Genomic DNA, 22154 nt, shown 5'->3' on the forward strand with positions numbered 1-22154 from the left:
ATCACTGTTGGAAGGAACCCACTTGAAAAGATATCAGGGATTTAGTGATAATTTAAACCAGGATTTCTTAAACTGTGGGTCGCTGCCCCCAAGGGCATCGCGGGACCTGCAGCAGGGGGTCGCCAAAAATTTCAGCAGTTTTGATATTTCTTTAACGTACTATAATAATTATACAATTACCAAATATTTTTACACAATGTATCTGAAAAGGGGTAAAACAATATAAACAAAGAAAAAAACAAAAACGTTTTGACGCATTCTTTTTATAATATAAACGTTCATTTTCCTTGCTTTGCATGTGATGCTGTTATTTCATCTGTTACTTATTTAAAATTTTCACATTGTTCTATGTCTTAAAATTAGGAATTAAAGTTAATGACTTAAAATTGCAGTACAAGTGAAAAAATTGACAGCTTCACTCACACGTATGTTGGGTTTGCGCAATACTTATGGGGTCCCACAAAATTTTTGTAGATATTATGGGGTCCTGGGGGTCATGAAAAAATCTCAGTGATAAAAGGGGGGTCGTGATTGGAAAAAGATTAAGAAACCCTGATTTAAACGAAGTTGGATATAACATTACTTTTAGAGACATATTACAAATTCTAAGGATGTAAAGTAGCAGTTATAGTCTATGCTTTCATAAGAATTGGAAATAAAAGTTTTAATTGGTCAAGCAAATTTGTCATTGCACAAGGTATGCATGTAGAAATTTTAGATTCAGGTTTTTTGATAATACAGCATGCATGTAAAGTAACTTATACACACCTGAATTGATTCTCCCAATCTCTTGTTCCATGTCATCCACCATGACTGGACAAGGATGAGAACTTGCATGATGCCAATAAGGAAACATTAAAGCTAGGAAGAATTAAAACATAATCAATATTAACAGAAAACATCAATTTAAGAATAGTATTCAGAATAAAACTACCAGATGGAATATGAAACTTGTGAGGTAATAAATCTTCATTCCATATTTCAACAACTCATTTCAGGAAATGTTATAAAAGCACTTATGTATATTTAGAAAGACTACAAGAACTTGGTAATTTTTGATGAAAACCAACATGAAATGTAACTCAAATATTTATTTACTTTTCAAAATAAATAAATATTTGAATTATAGGCTACTTAAAAAGAATTAAAGAATACAGGATGCACAATGCCATAACAGTTTCATTTCCCTCCTATCTTTCTAACATTATGTTTTTCAAATGTTCTTCAAAATTTTTAAAAATTTTTTTCATAATATCCCAGTCTGTAATGCAAATATTGCATCACTTGTTTGCCCACATTGAATAGCATTGCTATTCAATGCTGTAGTTGTTTCCTGTAAAACTATTCTACGTTAATTAATAGTAATACTATTCTGTAGTTGTTTCCTATAATACTATTCTACATTTTTTTCATACTCCGAAGTTTACTAGAATATGCATTTTAGATTATCCAACAAGGAGTTATAACTTGCTAGTTCAGTGAAATGTAGGCAGTTCACAATTTTTTAAGCCAGTTACAAAGTTAATAATTAGTACTGCTTCACAGTTTCATTAACTGACATTTGTTTAGTAGTTATTCTTTGAAGTTAAAAGGAAGTTTATAGAATATTTAATTGAAACCATTGCACAGAAAGTGATCTAAGTTAGAAAAATTCATTTTGTAATACTGTGATTAATTTGAGATAAAGTTAAGAAACTGTTGACAATTAATTTGTTAAAGTACAATGAAAATTTTTCTAAATTTCAGTTATACAAGAACTTTTAAATGATCTCTTCAATAAGTACTGATCAAGAATGGTAAAAATTGGTCATTTAAGCATCTCACTACAAAAAATGTGGCCAGGGTGCCTCTGGGATTTGAACTCAGACCCTACGATATGGCAGCATGTACCACTAGCCAACACAGCAATCAGGATGGCATATCCTATATGGAACAACATTTTGCATTTTCATCTATTCCCTAGTGCTGAAGCTGTCCTCATAAAATGTCTACATTATTCAAAGAAACATTCAATCTGGAATTACCTCCCTAGGATCAGGAGTTAACAAAATAAAACTTGCAAATATATACTACAAATATCCTGTACATGCACAATTTACATATGATTCTGCCAGATAATGTTGATTAATTACATTTTCAACAATACCCTTATCAGAACATGAATGAATTTGTCAACTGCATTTGGAAAGCAAAAGAAAATCTGGTGTTTTCCAGATATACAATATATTAAGATGTACAAGTTACAGCAAAAAAAGAAGTGAGGGTATTTCCTTATTAGAAAGTGGCCACTAAAAGACCTTTTGGAGATATCTGAAATTCACACATTACGGACTGGAAAATTTTGTTAATTTTGCAATTAAGAGCACAGGCCAGCACAAATACCAATATGAACTCATGACTTACCAACAAAATAAGCAAGGGCGGATAAAATGGCAAGTGATATGAAGAGGCAGACAATAGCAGTGCACTTCCAGGTGCAACGCGAGGAGAAAGTCTTCCGAAACTGGAAGCGAGAGTAGTGTCCTGGACTGGGCCGCCGAACATTGTTGCACACTGGAACGGCAGAAGAATAACTCAAGTGACATCTGTAATTGAACAAAAAAGTCTTCATGATTATAAAGGCATGAACTATGCATAAATGTTAATGAAAGTTAGTTAATCAAGTTAATGAAGATCAAGTTAATGAAATCCAATAACAAAAGTAGACACATGGATATATAAAAAAACAGCAGGTAGAAATTCAGTAAAAAAAATAAAATAAAATAAAAATAAAAATAAAAACTCACAAAGCCTATTAAATATGATATTCAAAACATACTGAAATGAAAATTAATTTAAAATCAGTAATAATTCTGCAACCTTTGGCAGTTTTATTGTAAAACTGAAGGCTGAACTTTATCTTTCATAGAAATAAGAATAAACTTTATTTTAAAATGTCCTTAAAATATGTTCACTTTTAGATTAAAAAATGAGTTATTATGAAGCAAACACTATTGCACTTTGATGTCATTATATTTACCTTTTAATCATGCAAATTTTGGTACTTTTCCGTTTTGCCGGCGCAAGCGATAAAGTCGCCAATAATGGTACAACCGATGCCAAACGGAATATTCTCGCTGGTAACCTTTTACACCTCATTCAGATAGTTCAGTTTTATGTCTAAAGCCATTTTCGGCAATTAAATCAATTAGGATGCAATCACAGCGCTTACCCGAAGCCGAAAATATAGAAAAGGTAAAGTCAAGGGTTAAATTCATAATGAGAATGCATTAGCGAAGTAAAGCACTGCAGTTTTACATAATTTCTGAGTAAGCTATTCGTACGAATTGAAGTATTTCTTGCATTTAAACTTGTGTTCCAAATTAAGATTTAACTTGAAATTAATGAGAGCATTATATTTTTGTAGAGTAGTATACGTGAGATGAGATCACGTGATATGAACCGGCGAAACAGGATGTTGAACCATGAATGCATAGTAAATTCTTAAATTAATGTCTTTTTATAAATTTATTGTCTTTATTTATTGGCTTTTTATAAAATTTTAAGCGATATTAAAATGTTTATGCCTTCAAAAAAAGAATTCTTAGGACTAAAATTTTTTTAATATTTTTTGTGTGTATAATGTATGTTGTCGCCAATAAAGTCTGCTTGGCGAGATTTGCGCCGGCGAAACGGAAAAGTACCCAAATTTTTTACAACACCTTTCTCAGTTTCCATGACCTCTTCACTTATTAAAAATGTAAATCATTGAAAATTGGAATGCATTTTATTAAGGTTTATGATATTTAATAAAAATTTTAATACACTTAAAAGTTCAATAGAACACACATATTCAGAAGTCTTTGGATTGCTAGTTCTTCTAGCTAGACACAGTAAATTTAAATTTGTTATTAACATTTACATTACTAATTTAAATAACAGTAAAAAGGAAAACAACACATATTTTTAATAAAGTACTAAATTAATTACATTGAATATGAATGATATACAGATTATTATATAATGGTCAGCAAATAATGTTAACTCTAAACATTGCTAGAAAAGCAGCTCCTATTGTATGCTTACAATTTGTTATAACTCCATTTACTGTTTAACTGTAATAATGTGTAGCGATTGCCTAGACAGACCTTGGTGGCTTTGAGTGAGTGGTTGCTTGCTCATGACACCATCTATTAGCAATAACAAGAAGTGCTGCAGTGCACAAGTTTCATATGCCCTTGAAGATGGTAATGACTTTCATGTTCAATCCTGGGTGTGTTTAATGACAGATGACTTATACAATCACTAGCACAAAAGAGCTCCCATGTGCTAGGTTCAAGAATTCCAACTCTTTCAAATTGGCAAGCATTGAGTAGCTCTCCAGATTGCTATAAAGGGTTCCTTTCCTAAAGAGAATAGCAATGTTATGCTTTTTTCCTTCTCTATACACATCCACTAGCAGCTGAGTTGTAAAGTCGCTAAACACTGGTAGTTCAACTGGAGTTCAAATCTTGGCCAATTGGCTCACTTCATGGACAATTCCGTGATGTTCCTCCTGTGTAATGTGGCTACGAGTCAATTTCCCACAGGAAGTCCTCCATGAAGGTATCCTTCTCCTTATGCATACCAAATAAACCAAACCATCTCTATGAAAGGAATTTTAGTTGTATTATTTAAAATATGACATCCATTAGTTGTCTGGATAAAAAAGATGGAAGAATTACTTGGAGAATTATAAGGCAACCAATTTGAAAAAATCTCGTCAAAAGATTGTCAATCTAAACACAAGAAAATTTTGGAAGTCATACTTCTGTAACTGATGCAAAAATACCTTCAAAACATTTTTTTTTAGTCTTTCTGCTTCTGTTACATTAATTCAGTGTGATAGAGTTCTAACTGATAATTTTACATAAGAGTTTTGGTATTTCCTCTGTTGGGAACTTCAACTAAAAAGCACTCTGCTGTTTTACAGCCATTATCCACTGTTTAGAAAAGATCCTTCTGGAATCATATTGACCTCAATTTTGACAATCTTACAGTGTTTTTCAGTTTAGTATTTAGAATGCTTGACCACATTCGTAAAAACCTTCCTCACAAAATTATTCTAATCAGCGTTTTTAATATTACAAATATGTAATTGTTTCTCATATCACTTGATTGATATCATTTCTTCTGACCAATAACATATAAAATACAAGGAATTTTTGACTCATAAAACTAGTTTTTATCATACATAATTTTCTTTTTCAGGCGTTTTTGGTTTCCCTGTACACAATCACACAAACTTTTGTAACGTTTTATGACTTTTCTCGCAAAGCCTAAGGAAATAAACTTTATGTTGTTTACATCAAAAGAAAATGTGTGAAATCATTTACAAAAAACACATTTAATTATCTGACACTTGCTTAATTTTGAGATTAATCAAGCTGTGTTGTATCCCTGTCAAATCCTTTACATGATCTCATTCAGTATTATGTAAAATGTTGTAAAAGCCTAATGTGTGATAGAATTTCTTTTTTTTTTTTTCCTTTTCTCAGAGCCTCATCTGAGAGCAAGAGTTTAAGTTTGTTAAATATGTACTGGTAGTTTCACATGCTTTGGGTTTAATCCCCTGTGAATGGGCTAGCTGCATAGTTGATTTTTTCCATCTATCACATGAGCATAAGCCAGTTCTTTTCAGAGAGTCTTCCACAAAAGCATCTCTCCTCTTAGGCAAATGGAACTTGTGCAATAAAGGGTTAGGTTAAGCCTTTACTTCAAAGAGCAGAACAGCATTCCCCCCCCCACCAATCAATGGCAAATGGTAAACAATTAACATGTTTACAGATGAAATGTAAAACTGAACAAAAGAAGTTAAAATATTAAAGATAAGTAAGTGGCAGGTAATTTATCTCAGTTGCATAAGAGATTCACAAATACTGTAAATTCTTCCTTTGCAAAATTTTGTTGGAAAGCTATTTTTCTATTCTGTGCTATAGTAAGTAAATGTTTTATAAACAAAAGAATGCATCACTTGCATTACATTAATGAGAGTCAGATTTTGATCTTTGATCATCTTCTGCCTTCCCCCCCCCAAAAAAAAAGAAAAGTAATGTACAATTTAAGATTCAACAATAAAAGTTCAAGTAACTGAAGTTCTTTAGAAAGCATTTGGCATACAACGGAAAGAAACTATTTAAATCACTATTATTTAAAGCATTTTATATTTTTTTCAATAGACGTAAGCAATGCCCAAGTATTATGCCCAAAAAGCAATAACTTGAGCTTTTCTAACTCTGCCTCCACACTCTTTTCCCCCCAACATTTTACATAATACTGAATGAGATCATGTAAAGGATTTGACAGGGATACAACACAGCTTGATTAATCTCAAAATTAAGCAAGTGTCAGATAATTAAATGTGTTTTTTGCAAAAGATTTCACACATTTTCTTTTGATGTAAACAACATAAACTTTATTTCCTTAGATTCAAGCATAGCCAAAAATTACAAAATAAACATACAAATATAAAAACAAACAATTTTTTTACACCAAGACATAGTCTATCTGGTGTTGGAAATCTCTCTTATTACTTATAATAACATGTGAATATCTATAAAGATATATATTAAGTCTATCATAAACAACAAAAAATATAACTTACAAAAAATATTATAAATTATATTCATTAGAAATGTTATTTAGAAAAACAAGCAATTCTATATTAAGTTATGTAATGTATGGAGTTTGATATATCCATTTAATTATAATATGCTGCAGATATTCACTATTAACGATAGAATATATTATAAGTATTTGAAATTAAATGGTACCTACATTATTAAAATTATAATGTAAAAATTAAAATTACTATGCACTATGTTTATTTTTTTTTAATGCTCAGTTTGTTAAGCAAAACAGTTACAATTCCAAAAAATGATTAAAGATCTTATATCACATAAATGGCAACCCTCTGAAACTGGCTATTTGCTAGGCTAAATGAAAAACTACTGCCTTATTTCTTCCGCATTGGTAACACTTGCAAGGTCCACTGCAAGGCAAATTGCCTTTCTTTCAACACAACATAAATGGGGGGGAAGGGGGTAGATGGATTCCATTAAAAATATTTCTAACAATAAAAGGTAATATTATCAATAATACCTCATGATTTAAATGCTCATTGCTGAAGCACAGAAAAGAGCAAGAATTATTTTTAAGTAAGTAGTAATTTACCTTTCTTGATTACTTTTGATGTCATTTGCAGCTTTAGATAGCTGATGGCTGGACAGATGGCAATTAAGAGGGGATGCAGGAACTTTGCACTCTGTGAATTAGAAAATACATATGAATTTTTCCATATAATAAATAGGATGTAAAAGAAACGAATACTTCAACCAGATTGATCAGTTTGTTTCCAGAGAATTATAATTATAAAATTCTTTTACTTTAGCAATGCTTCTTTAAATACAGGGTATTAACATTCCAGTTTCAAAAGACTGTAAAAAAATGAACAACTTGTTGGAATGACTTGAATACTTCATTGAAACAATGAAAATTTGTTTGCCCTCCCCCCAAAAAAATAATCGAAGTTTTATCAAAAATACCAGTTTTTATTTGTCTCAAGGTCATAAATTGTATAAAAAGAAATTGGTGATCTGGTTTTAAGTGTCTCTGAACTTGCTTAAAAATGCTCAACATGTTATCTACCTCGCTCACCTTGCAATGTGCGGAGTAGCGCCATCTTGCATAAAAATCATGCTACTCACACATGCACACTGTTGGAAATGTTGGCATAATCTGGTTGCACAAAAGAGTTTCAGGACATTTGCCACTGATGGTGCAGGTTACAGGGCCCACAGGACATATTTTCTCAAAAAAGACTAGGCCAGCGATAAACGCTGCTATAAACATGCACTACACAGTGACTTTTTCAGAATGAACAGGCAAATGGTGCTGTGGAAATGTATTTTCTGCTACCCATATTCTGCAATATTGAGTATCGAAACAGTCTTCGAGATGAAAATGCGCTTTGTCTGTTTCATGCCACAACAAAATTTTTCATGCCCATGTATTGTCCACTTCCATCAGAATAAGATATTATAGAGCAAATATTTGCTGTATTGGCAGGTAGATCGGCACAAAGCAACTCCTGAACCTGTATAAGTTTAAATGGATATTGATGCAGGACATTTCTTAAATTTGATAAAGATCAGGCAATTCAACTTGCACTGTGCATTTCCACACCACTGCTTGTCTCTTTTTGCAATGTTATAACCACATCTTTCACTGATATCAAAGCAACTGCTTTCCTGCTTCTGGTAGATCTCGTCAAGTGAAATGGTCTCTTCAAATTTATGAATCATTTTCCAGAGAACACTGATAGACATACCAATGCCACATCTTAATGTCCAGAATGCCTTCAGGGCAGCTGGCATACAGTCACCATTGTAAAAGATTTCACAAGCAAAGCCTGATCTTTCAATGACAAAATCACGATCGGCTGCTCATATGCAGAATAACGGGAATTGCATGTACCCTGTGTTTATATTACAAGTTTAATGTGGGATGCACATGTCATGTAATTAGCATATTATTATGAGCACAAATCCATCTACTGATAAAATTCTGAACTATTATTTGACTTTGCCAGACAAATTCCCATTGCTTCACATACATTCATATCGAATTTCAGGTTATTCTGATCAGTGGTTCTTTTCTTACAGCCTTTTGAAAGTGGAACATTAATTATAATCACCATGTATACATGGCGAACTCACTGTCAAAACTTTTACAGACTGCCAAATTTCACAGTGTCATACAAACTGCTTTAGACTCTGAAGCCCTGTCATTCAATTTTATTAACTTTGCATTCTAAAACATAAAAAAAAGTAAAATATGGGTAAAATCCTAGTATAAGGTGCAGCCTTGGCGCGATTTTGAAAATTATCGCCAACACCAAAAAAGACCCAAAGAACGTCTATGTATATACTACACACTATATACTATCAATATTCTTTGAATGACCCATTACTACTCATCGTTATATGTCTCGTTTTTACTGCTCATCATAAAGTCGCCAAATCCCGTGTGCACCGGATACTAGGATTAAACCCCATACATGGGGAGCCCTCAAATCATGCCTGAAAAGATCTATGCCAAATTAAGATTGCATTTTTTAACTAACTTTAAATATTACATTGGAAAGTTCTCTTCCAATGAGCGATGCCCTCTGAGTATTAAGATTATGGGTACAGTACTGGTCAAACAATTTCCAGTAATGAATTATTCATAAATGAAATTTTGCATTAAAGATATTACAAGAGATCCATAAGCAAAATTTTGCATTTTCCAAATTAAAATGCTGTGAAAGTGCTTATTTATATGTTTCTAGTTAAATTTATATTAAATCACTTAAATTCCACTACTATTTATATCCTCTTTTTTCCTCACTGTTTAATGTCATCATTTGATTGTTATTAAAATAGCCATGTATAAACATAATCAATTAAGTTGTGCCTTACTCTACTTTTATGCTTGTTCACATTTCACTCCCTGCCCAGGATAACATGTGGAGTCCATAAATTGTAATGTGTTAACACATTGGCAAATTAAATGTATTCAAGACACAGCTTTTTTAACTTCTTTGCACATTATTGTTAGTACCTACCCTCCCAAAACTAGCTGTGGTGACATCATTTGCAATACTGAAAACGCCATCTACGAGACTCTTCGCGTGCACATTTTCCTTTGCCAGAGTAGCATTATTAAGCCACAGTGAAATCAAAAGAACAATGACTGATTTTCTGTTTTGTAAAATTCGAAATGAATAAATGTAAATAAATGTTAATCTCATAAGAGTCAGAAAAATGTTTAGCATTTTCCTACTTTCCAGACACTTCAATGGTGACCCGGACGTGATGCGAACACGCAACCTTCTTTGTATACAAGGACTTAGAAAATTGTTCACGTGTATTCATCTATACTAGCGGGCAAGCCCGCCAGCTGAGCGGGCTGAAGCCCGCTTATCATTGTTCGTTTTTAAAAGATATCCTATGTTAAATTTGGCCGGTATTGAAAAGTTGAACCGAACTACCATTTTTTAGCGGCATTCCGCGGGCTTCCCCCGCTTTTTTCACCTATGCATCCAGAAGTTACCGCATACACTATACATATGCGGAAAATCACGAAAACACCCATGCTTCCAGCCCTTTCGCGGGTATTCGAAATTTGGACCGAAATACCAGTGTTCAGCGCTTTTGGGCGGGAGCCCGCCCAAAACAGTGTTCACGTGTGCATGCAAAAGATACTGCGTACACCGTACACATGCGTAAAATCACGAAAACACCCCTCCAGCCAGCCCGCTGCCGATTCGAAAGTTGGACCGAAATACAATTTTTCAGCGATTTTGCGCGTGCTGTGCCCGCTTTATTCACGTATGCATGCTGAAGATGGTGCATAAACGATACACATGCGTAAAATCACGAAAACAAACATGGAGCCTGCCTGTTCGCCGGTATTCGAAAGTTGGACCGAATTACCAGTGTTATGTGGCTTTGCGCGGGCTCTGCCCGCTTTATTCACATATACACCCAGAAGATACTCCATACACTATACACATGCGTAAAATCACGAAAACACCCATGGAGCCAGCCAGTTCGTCGGGATTCGAAATTACCGCATTACCAGAACCGCATTACCAGTATTCTGCGCCCGCTTTATTCACGTATGCATCCATGAGATACTTTATAAACGATACACATGCGAACAATCACGAAAACACCCATGCAGCCAGCCCGCTCGCCGAGATTCGAAAGTTTGAGCGAACTACCAGTGTTCAGCGGTTTTACCCGGTATCCGCGCGCTGTATTCACGTATGCATCCAAATTTTATATACAGTACCCCGGAATTCGAAAGTAGGACCGAAATACCAGTGTTCAGCGATTTTGTGGAGCGGGCTGCGCCCGCTTTATACACATAAGCATGGTGAGGATACTGCATAAACGATACACATGAGTTAAAGCAAGAAAACACCCGGGGAGCCAGCTCGTTCGCCGACACCGAAAGTTGGATCGAACTACCAGCGTTAAGAGGTTTTGAGCAGGCTGCGCCCACTTTTATCACATATGCATCCAGAAATCACTTTATACACTATACACATGCGGAAGATCAGGAAAACACCCATACAGCCAGCCCGCTCGCAGAGATTCGAATGTTTGACCGAACTACCAGTGTTCAGCGGTTTTACCCGGTATCCGCGCGCTGTATTCACGTATGCGACCAAATTTTATGTACAGTACCCCGGAATTCGAAAGTTGGACCGAACTACCAGTGTTCTGTAGTTTTGCGCGGGCTGCTCCCGCTTTATTCAAGTATGCATGCAGAAGATACCGCATACACGTTACACATGCGAAAAATCCCGAAAACGCACATTGAGCCAACACGGTCGCTTGGATTCGAAAGTTGGACCGAACTACCAGTAATCAGAGGTTTTGAGCGAATTTCGGCCGCTTTATTCACTTATGCATCCAGAAGATGCTGCGTACACGAGGCCCATGCGTAAAATCACGCAAACACCCATGGACCCAGCCCGTTCGCCGGGATTCGAAATTAGGACCGAACTACCAGAGTTCAGCTTTATTCATTTATGCATCCAGAAGACACTGCATACACAACAGATATGCGTAAAATCACAAAAAACATGAGTGTAGCCTGCCTGCTCACCGGGATTCGAAAGTTACCGTATACCATCTCAAAGGAGCAAAGAAAAATCTTTAATCTAAAAAAAAAATAAAAAAAAAAAAAAAAGTGTGAATTTAATTTTTATTGGTGCGAACTTATTTAAAATATCATTTGCATTAAAAGATAATATCTAAATTAAGTGCACGTATCTAATAACATAAAAAAATATATTATTCCAAAAAATCAAATTTATTATTAAAAAAATAACAACATATTTTTAAAAAATAGCTTTTTCAGATTTTTTAATTAATATCCCAGCTGATTAAAGTTGTACAACTTCAAGAACGTCATCATTTAAATTTAATGTAATATAATAACTTTTATTCAATATCAATAAAAGAATTAACGTGACAATCATCCTAACCTGAAATTAAAAAAAAATTGTGAAAAGCAGCTGTTTATTTAAAATGCCTACATTAACGAAATATTTTTAAAATACAGTTAGGTAACATGCAATCGCGTGCTTTATTCAACTTTAGAATATAACCTTGATTTGTATCTGCGGCGATTCAAGAAACTGTTGCAATCGGAAAAATGAGCCCGAAAATTAGCGTTTTCACAGTTTTTAATTAATATCTCAGCTGATTAACGTCCTACGAAGATGAGAATGGTATCATTGGATTCGTAGAAATTTTTGGAATCCGCAGACACCTGCCTCGAATTCCAACTCAGCGCCGTTCCATAGATATTTAAGAAAAAAGAAATTGACACGTGACCTTTCGCCAGCACAAATCTCGAGCGGAAGCAATTGTCATCCCCCCGGCGCTTTCGAAAAAGCAATTTTATCTCAGCTAATTCCGAGACGGTTGCCACTCCGAAAAATGAAATAACGTTTTCGCAGTTTTTAATTAATAACTTCGCCGATTATTGTCGTACGAAGATGGGACCGGTATCGATGGATTCGTTGATTTTTTTCGAATACGGGGATATGCGTTTCGAATCGCAACTCGGAGCCGTTCCGCAGATATTCGAGAAAAACGAATTTGGCACTCGGCCAAATCCCTAAAATAGGGGAAACCCGTGAAAGAAAGTGCAAAACGTAGGGAAACGTAGGGGAAAAAGCAGTTTTTAATTAATATCTCGGCTAATTAAAGTCGCACGAAGATGCCGATGGTCAATATGGCGAGCCACGGGAATTCTGAATCCAACGGTACCTTCCGCTAAGCTCTACACCCAGCCGTTCTTGAGAAGATGATGTTACAAACACACAAACAGACAGAGGCACACAGATTTTAATAGTATAGAAGACTAGCGGGCAAGCCCGCCAGCTGAGCGGGCTGAAGCCCGCTTATCATTGTTCGTTTTTAAAAGATATCCTATGTTAAATTTGGCCGGTATTGAAAAGTTGAACCGAACTACCATTTTTTAGCGGCATTCCGCGGGCTTCCCCCGCTTTTTTCACCTATGCATCCAGAAGTTACCGCATACACTATACATATGCGGAAAATCACGAAAACACCCATGCTTCCAGCCCTTTCGCGGTTATTCGAAATTTGGACCGAAATACCAGTGTTCAGCGCTTTTGGGCGGGAGCCCGCCCAAAACAGTGTTCACGTGTGCATGCAAAAAATACTGCGTACACCGTACACATGCGTAAAATCACGAAAACACCCCTCCAGCCAGCCCGCTGCCGATTCGAAAGTTGGACCGAAATACAATTTTTCAGCGATTTTGCGCGTGCTGTGCCCGCTTTATTCACGTATGCATGCTGAAGATGGTGCATAAACGATACACATGCGTAAAATCACGAAAACAAACATGGAGCCTGCCTGTTCGCCGGTATTCGAAAGTTGGACCGAATTACCAGTGTTATGTGGCTTTGCGCGGGCTCTGCCCGCTTTATTCACATATACACCCAGAAGATACTCCATACACTATACACATGCGTAAAATCACGAAAACACCCATGGAGCCAGCCAGTTCGTCGGGATTCGAAATTACCGCATTACCAGAACCGCATTACCAGTATTCTGTGCCCGCTTTATTCACGTATGCATCCATGAGATACTTTATAAACGATACACATGCGAACAATCACGAAAACACCCATGCAGCCAGCCCGCTCGCCGAGATTCGAAAGTTTGAGCGAACTACCAGTGTTCAGCGGTTTTACCCGGTATCCGCGCGCTGTATTCACGTATGCATTCAAATTTTATATACAGTACCCCGGAATTCGAAAGTAGGACCGAAATACCAGTGTTCAGCGATTTTGTGGAGCGGGCTGCGCCCGCTTTATACACATAAGCATGGAGAGGATACTGCATAAACGATACACATGAGTTAAAGCAAGAAAACACCCGGGGAGCCAGCTGGTTCGCCGAGACCGAAAGTTGGATCGAACTACCAGCGTTAAGAGGTTTTGAGCAGGCTGCGCCCACTTTTATCACATATGCATCCAGAAATCACTTTATACACTATACACATGCGGAAAATCAGGAAAACACCCATGCAGCCAGCCCGCTCGCAGAGATTCGAATGTTTGACCGAACTACCAGTGTTCAGCGGTTTTACCCGGTATCCGCGCGCTGTATTCACGTATGCGACCAAATTTTATGTACAGTACCCCGGAATTCGAAAGTTGGACCGAACTACCAGTGTTCTGTAGTTTTGCGCGGGCTGCTCCCGCTTTATTCAAGTATGCATGCAGAAGATACCGCATACACGTTACACATGCGAAAAATCCCGAAAACACACATTGAGCCAACACGGTCGCTTGGATTCGAAAGTTGGACCGAACTACCAGTAATCAGAGGTTTTGAGCGAATTTCGGCCGCTTTATTCACTTATGCATCCAGAAGATGCTGCGTACACGAGGCACATGCGTAAAATCACGCAAACACCCATGGACCCAGCCCTTTCGCCGGGATTCGAAATTAGGACCGAACTACCAGAGTTCAGCTTTATTCATTTATGCATCCAGAAGACACTGCATACACAACAGATATGCGTAAAATCACAAAAAACATGAGTGTAGCCTGCCTGCTCACCGGGATTCGAAAGTTACCGTATACCATCTCAAAGGAGCAAAGAAAAATCTTTAATCTAAAAAAAAAAGTGTGAATTTAATTTTTATTGGTGCGAACTTATTTAAAATATCATTTGCATTAAAAGATAATATCTAAATTAAGTGCACGTATCTAATAACATAAAAAAATATATTATTCCAAAAAATCAAATTTATTATTAAAAAAATAACAACATATTTTTAAAAAATAGCTTTTTCAGATTTTTTAATTAATATCCCAGCTGATTAAAGTTGTACAACTTCAAGAACGTCATCATTTAAATTTAATGTAATATAATAACTTTTATTCAATATCAATAAAAGAATTAACGTGACAATCATCCTAACCTGAAATTAAAAAAAAATTGTGAAAAGCAGCTGTTTATTTAAAATGCCTACATTAACGAAATATTTTTAAAATACAGTTAGGTAACATGCAATCGCGTGCTTTATTCAACTTTAGAATATAACCTTGATTTGTATCTGCGGCGATTCAAGAAACTGTTGCAATCGGAAAAATGAGCCCGAAAATTAGCGTTTTCACAGTTTTTAATTAATATCTCAGCTGATTAACGTCCTACGAAGATGAGAATGGTATCGTTGGATTCGTAGAATTTTTTGGAATCCGCAGACACCTGCCTCGAATTCCAACTCAGCGCCGTTCCATAGATATTTAAGAAAAAAGAAATTGACACGTGACCTTTCGCCAGCACAAATCTCGAGCGGAAGCAATTGTCATCCCCCCGGCGCTTTCGAAAAAGCAATTTTATCTCAGCTAATTCCGAGACGGTTGCCACTCCGAAAAATGAAATAACGTTTTCGCAGTTTTTAATTAATAACTCCGCCGATTATTGTCGTACGAAGATGGGACCGGTATCGATGGATTCGTTGATTTTTTTTCGAATACGGGGATATGCGTTTCGAATCGCAACTCGGAGCCGTTCCGCAGATATTCGAGGAAAACGAATTTGGCACTCGGCCAAATCCCTAAATAGGGGAAACCCGTGAAAGAAAGTGCAAAACGTAGGGAAATGTAGGGAGAAAATCAGTTTTTAATTAATATCTCGGCTAATTAAAGTCGCACGAAGATGCCGATGGTCAATCCGGCGAGCCACGGGCATTCTGAATCCAACGGTACCTTCCGCTAAGCTCTACACCCAGCTGTTCCCGAGGAGATGATGTTACAAACACACAAACAGACAGAGGCACACAGATTTTAATAGTATAGACTAGCGGGCAAGCCCGCCAGCTGAGCGGGCTGAAGCCCGCTAACTCTGGGGCTGGATGCCTTTGTGGTATTCGAAAGATGGGCCGAACTACCAGCGTTTAACTGTTTTCCGATGCCTACGCCCGCTTTATTCACGTATTCTTCCAGAAGACAATGCATACACGATACACATGCAGAAAATCACGAAAACACCCATGCAGCCATCGCGCTTGCCGGGATTCGAATGTTGGACCGAACTACCAGCGTTAAACGGTTTGCGCGAGCTGCGCACGCTTTATTCACGTATGGATACATTGCGCGGTCTGCACCCAGAACGAAAATCACGAAAACGCACATGCACCCAGCCTGCTGGCCGGGATTTGAAAGTTGAAAAGAACTACCAGTGTCCAGCGCTTTTGCGCGGGCTGCGCCCGCTTTATTAAAGTATGCATCCAGAATATACTGTATACACGAAATGCAGAAAATAACGAAAACACCCATAGAGACAGCCCGTTGGCCTTTATTCGAAAGTTGGTCCGGACTGCCAGTGTCCAGCGATTTTACCCTCTTTATTCGCGTATGCATCCAAAAGATACTGTATACACAATACACATGCGTAAAATCACGATAGTACCCATGCAGCCAGCCCGTTCGTCGTTATTCGAAAATTGGACCGAACTACCAGTGTTCAGGGGTTTTGCGCTGGCTGCGCCCGCTTTGTTCACGTATGCATTCGCAATTTCTAGACAGTACGCCGGGATTCGAAGGTTGGACCGAACTACCGTATTCAGCGATTTTACCCGGGTTGCGCCCGCTTTATTCACGTATGAATCCACAAGATACTGCCAACACGTTGCACATGCAGAAAATCACGAAAACACGCATGCAGTCATCCAGGTTGCCGGGATTCGAATGTTGGACCGAACTACCAGGTTTCAGCGGTTTTGCGCGGTCTGCGTCCGCTTTATTCACGTCTGCATGCAGAAGATACTGCATACGCATTTGACATGCAGAAAATAAAGAAAACACCCATGCAGCCAGCCCGTTTGCCAGTATTCGAAAGTTCGACCAAACTATCAGTGTTATGCGGCTTTGCGCGGGCTGCGCCCGCTTTATTCACATATGTATCCAGAAGATACTCCATACAGTATACACATACGTAAAATCACGAAAACACCCATGGATCCTGCCTGTTCGCCGGTATTCGAAAGTTCGACCGAACTACCAGTGTTCAGCGGTTTTGCTCGGGATGCACCCGCTTTATTCACGTATCCATGCAGAAGATACTGCATACGCGTTACACAACAGAAAATAAAGAAAACGCCCATGCAGGCAGCTTGTTTTTCGGGATTCCAAAGTTTGACCGAACGACCAGTGTTCAGTGACTTTACCGCTCAGCCGTTAATGGGCCGTTGTAGAAAGCGTAATCGAGACACTATTCGCGGTCATTATTCAAACATTAGATTCGATATTAAAATCCCTGACTGAAATTTTGATAAACTTCGACATAATCAGACGCAAAATTGTATCAATATATATATCAATGCAATTAATACTTCATAATTATTTATAATAAGAAAAGTTTCCATATACCATCTCCAAGAAACACATATTCAATTTAAAACCCTGAACGAAAAAAAATGTTTAGTCAAAATTAAAATAAGTATTTTAAATAGTAATTTCAACTTCTTGTTTAAATATCTGCATAAAAAATTTTTAATCTAAAAAAAAAAAAAAATCAAAAGTAAATTTAAATATTGAAAAAAAAATAGTAGCCATTGTCATTGACAGCAGTTTAAACCACTTATCAATGGGATAAACCAATCTACAATCAATTAACAACAACTAAATGAAGAGAGTGTTTATATTTTATCACTCACAAAATTGAAAATGTGTAAAATGTGAATGCAATTTTTAAAGGAACATTAACAGAAACATACAACACGAATGAATAGATCTTAAAAAAAAAATAAGAAGCAAAACATTAAATAAATCGCAAAAATCTAAATGTTGATACTTGTTTCAAGTCGGTAAGTTAATTAGAAGCAAAGATATTAATTTTTAAATAATTCTCCACGTGGTAATCCGTGAACTTTGACCTTTCCGCCAACACATTGCTTAAGCGGATGCAAGCTGTTTCTCCCCCCCCGGCGCTTTCGAAAAAGCAATTTTATCTCAGCTAATTCCGAGACGGTTGCCACTCCGAAAAATGAAATAACGTTTTCGCAGTTTTTAATTAATAACTCCGCCGATTATTGTCGTACGAAGATGGGACCGGTATCGATGGATTCGTTGATTTTTTTCGAATACGGGGATATGCGTTTCGAATCGCAACTCGGAGCCGTTCCGAAGATATTCGAGAAAAACGAATTTGGCACTCGGCCAAATCCCTAAAACAGGGAAACCCGTGAAAGAAAGTGCAAAACGTAGGGAAATGTAGGGAGAAAATCAGTTTTTAATTAATATCTCGGCTAATTAAAGTCGCACGAAGATGCCGATGGTCAATCCGGCGAGCCACGGGCATTCTGAATCCAACGGTACCTTCCGCTAAGCTCTACACCCAGCCGTTCCCGAGGAGATGATGTTACAAACACACAAACAGACAGAGGCACACAGATTTTAATAGTATAGATTAACATAATTTCATCTTCTCTTCAACCACCCTATCTTGGATCGTACTTAGTTAAACGTTGTGAGAAATTTTTTGATGAGGAAGTTTCAGGTAAAATTAAAAGAATATCAATAGATAAACTGAAACCAAGATGAAATAACAACAGATCCTCAGACACAAAGCTGATAACTCCAAAATCTCATCACCATTGCCTAGGAACAATGGTCCTTTCACAAACATTCATCCTAGAAACACAAAAATTGAACGAAGCGAAGCGTGAGATTTCCTGCATACCTGAGAGATTACAAGGTGTAATGTGAGAATGGAGTGTGTGGCAACATCATTTGCGATACTTAAGTGCCATCCGTGAAATTCTTCGCACGTGATTTTTCTTTCTCCAGAGTGGCAACATTAAACCATTGTAAAATTCAAAGAACAATGCAGGGGTGTTTGTGCTCCGGGGATTTTGAACTTCGATACCCGGAAACTCCGAGGATCGTTGTTCAAAAGGAAGTAGGAATAATAATGAATTATTTATTTTGATATGGGTAATTTTGTTTGCTTTGAAAGCAGAAAACGCAAGGTCAACGTGTGTGGTGAAAACTTTTCCTTTCTTTCTCCAAAGGCAGTGATAATGCGCGAAGAGGGGGAAAAAACCTCTTTTTTGTTCTTTCCTTATTGCGAGTTATGACTCATTCCCCTGGTTCTCGGACATTCTCTTCTGGTTTCTTTTCGGCAAGTAGGCGTGGCAGAAAAAAAAGGGAGAGACTTCGTTCGACCAGATGTGCGATCACGTGGCTCTGGATTCAAAGGTCTTATCTCTCCTGATTTTTCATGGTATTAGCTATTTGTCATTGATCGCTTCTCAACTTTTTTTTCTCCACTGTATAAAATTTTCGTTTCATTTATTGATGCACGTGCAAATTTTTCGTTTCGTTTATTGAAATATTTTTTTATTTATGTACGCAAGAGAATTTCACTATGAAATTTCTCGATATAAATAGTGATATAATACAATTAGAAGAAGGTGTCCGGAATGCATTTAGGTGGAATTGGATTGAACGGAGAGATGGTAATGGGGATACCATCGGCACATGGTGCAAGAAAATAAATGTTGCTGGAAAAGCATAATGTGTTTTTTGTAACTCACTGCTGAAGTATGGTGGGGAAGGATTCAAGGCTTTCACAAATCATTCTAAAACTGTGACGCACATAAAATATTCAAAGTGCATTAGACATTCAATAACTTTAAATAATTATGCTAATTCAAAAAATACTGATGACTTACTGGAGCCTGATGCTCGGCCATTGGATATAGTGACAAGAAAAGCACGCCAAGAGGTATTAATAACTTTGTTTATCGCCGAGAATTCTCTTTCTTTCAATGTAGCTCCCAATTTAATTGAACTCTGCAAACAGTTGAGCCGCGATCAGACGGCACTAAACTCGTTGGAAATGTCCAGGATTACTGCATGTTATAAGATGAAATATGGGCTCGCAAGAACTATTAAGGAAAATATCATTAAAACTTTAAAGGAGACTCCATTTTCTCTAAATTTGGATGAAAGTACTAGCAATGCTCAAGAAAGTATACTGGCAATATTGGTGCAGTTTTACGACAACAATCAAAATGAAGTTGTAGTTCATCATTTTGCATCTCTAAAGATGGAATCTTGCAATTCAGAAGCTGTTTTTAAAGCAGTTGTTAATACTATTGAAGATAATAATATTCTATGGGCAAACTTAATTAGTGTATTAATGGACTCATGTAACACCATGCGTGGAAAAAAAAAGGTCTTGAAACCAGACTACGATCAAACAAAGCATCCCACTTATTAGATATTGATGGTGACACATGTCACACAGCTAATAACTGTGCAAAAAAATTTGCTTCATGTTTTGATAGATATTTAGAAAATTTGTTTGATGACATCTATTTTGATATGAAAAGCTGCAGTAAATGAGAAAATTTTTTCAAAATCTGTGAATCCCTTGCCATTAAAAAACTTAAGCCCTTGAAGAGACCAGACCATAGGTGGGTGTACATTTTATGTATTTTAGAAAGAATCAAAGATCTGTGGGATGCTCTTATTGCATTTTATTTTCACTACTTGGATAAAACTGATAAAGGGATTGAAACTGTATACAATAAAAGAAATATTTCTGCAGCTCAGAAAAAAATTGTTGAAGGGGTGTATTCTTGCTTGCATTCCCAATAACTCACAAAGGATGCTTTAGCTCGGAAAAAAAGAATACTAAATGGATTATTTGTTATGCAAAACAAAACTTTATTGCATATGGCATTATATTCAGCAGTATTACCAGAGTTCAACAGATATATTAAATTATTTGAAGCAAAAAAACCAATGCTTCATTTAATACATTCTAGTATTTATAAATTGATGGCAAAATTTTTCTCTTTATTTTTATGAAGCCAGAAAATATAGAGTGCACATCTTATAATGATTTATTAAAGGTTGATGTCACAAATCCAGAATTCCATCTACCTAGCAAAGTAATATTTACTGGTGCAGAAGCTTCCACTCTCCTGAAGAAATTATCAAAAAATCATCCAATAGCAAAAGAATTCCAAATTTCTCTGATGAAAGCTTATACTAATACAGCACAGCATATGAAACAGAAATGACCCTTTAAAAATTCATATCTAATTAGTTTTACAGCATTAGATCCAGAGCTAAGAGGTAAAACCAGTACAATATTAGCTTTTGAAAAATTATCATCTTTTACGTCCCATATTTTTAGTGAAAATGAAAAGTCAAAAGTAGAAGCTGAAATAAGGTTATACCAGAGTGATATTGATATCACCAAAGAAATGCTCTACACATCTGATGAAAGTGGAAATCAAGTCAAGTGTACAATTGATAAATATTGGTCTAAAGTTTTTAATTTAAAAGATGATTTCACAAATGATTATAAGTATCCTACATTGGCTAAATTGGTCAAAGCCTGCCTTAGCTGCTTCCATGGCCCATTAGTGGAAAGTGCATTCAACTTAATGGATACACTTGTCACTGACTGTAGAACCTCTCTTAAGATTGATTCCCTAGATGCAGTGCAGACTATTAAATCTGATTTAATGGCTTCTAAAGAAACCTCATGTGAAAAATATGGCTCAAAAAATCCAATGACTGATCCAATTCTCTACTGAAAGATCTCTTACTGAATATGAACAGAAGTTGGAAAATATATCAAGAGGACTTAAAAACATGTATTTCAGATGAGTCACCTATAAAAGTCTCTGAAAAACCTTCTACATTAGCAGAAAAGCAAACTGCTTCTACCTCTGCATGTGCAGTTCTTGAGGAAATTTCTTCAACTGTAAATGAGGAAAATAAAAGTCAACCTTCCTGCAATTATGAAGTTCACCATAAGAGAAAGACAAGCCCACAAACATCAGAAAATAAAAAAAAAAAGCAGCAGAAATTAGATAATTTTTTAAAGAATTAATTCAGGTAATTTAAAATATTTACATAAAATGTAGTAGTTTATATGTTTGAAAATTTATGGTTATTAATTTTGCAAAAAAAGTAATTCATTGAACTTTTATAATTAGGTCATTCAATACTTCATAATTGTAATTTTTCATTTCTCCCCCCCATTCTCGAAACTCCAAA

At 36.3% G+C, this 22154-nt stretch overlaps 1 protein-coding gene across 3 annotated transcripts in view; it reads right to left on the reverse strand.

Annotated features, from left to right (window-relative positions):
* The window catches only part of LOC118182352 (teneurin-m-like), an 828075-nt gene that overhangs the window by 73615 nt on the left and 732306 nt on the right, over window positions 1-22154 (reverse strand). For all 3 annotated transcript variants that reach the window (XM_085821598.1, XM_085821597.1, XM_085821599.1), the window contains 3 exons: window positions 7192-7282; window positions 2404-2585; window positions 769-861 (listed from right to left, as the gene is read on the reverse strand). In XM_085821598.1, coding sequence (XP_085677724.1) covers window positions 769-861; window positions 2404-2585; window positions 7192-7282 — 366 coding nt within the window. The remainder of the gene's footprint in view (window positions 1-768; window positions 862-2403; window positions 2586-7191; window positions 7283-22154) is intronic.

The sequence above is a fragment of the Stegodyphus dumicola genome, chromosome 8, assembly GCF_044657685.1.
Source record: "Stegodyphus dumicola isolate Sdum_Otavi_A_Nest chromosome 8, ASM4465768v1".
In the NCBI taxonomy this organism is placed as follows: domain Eukaryota; kingdom Metazoa; phylum Arthropoda; class Arachnida; order Araneae; family Eresidae; genus Stegodyphus; species Stegodyphus dumicola.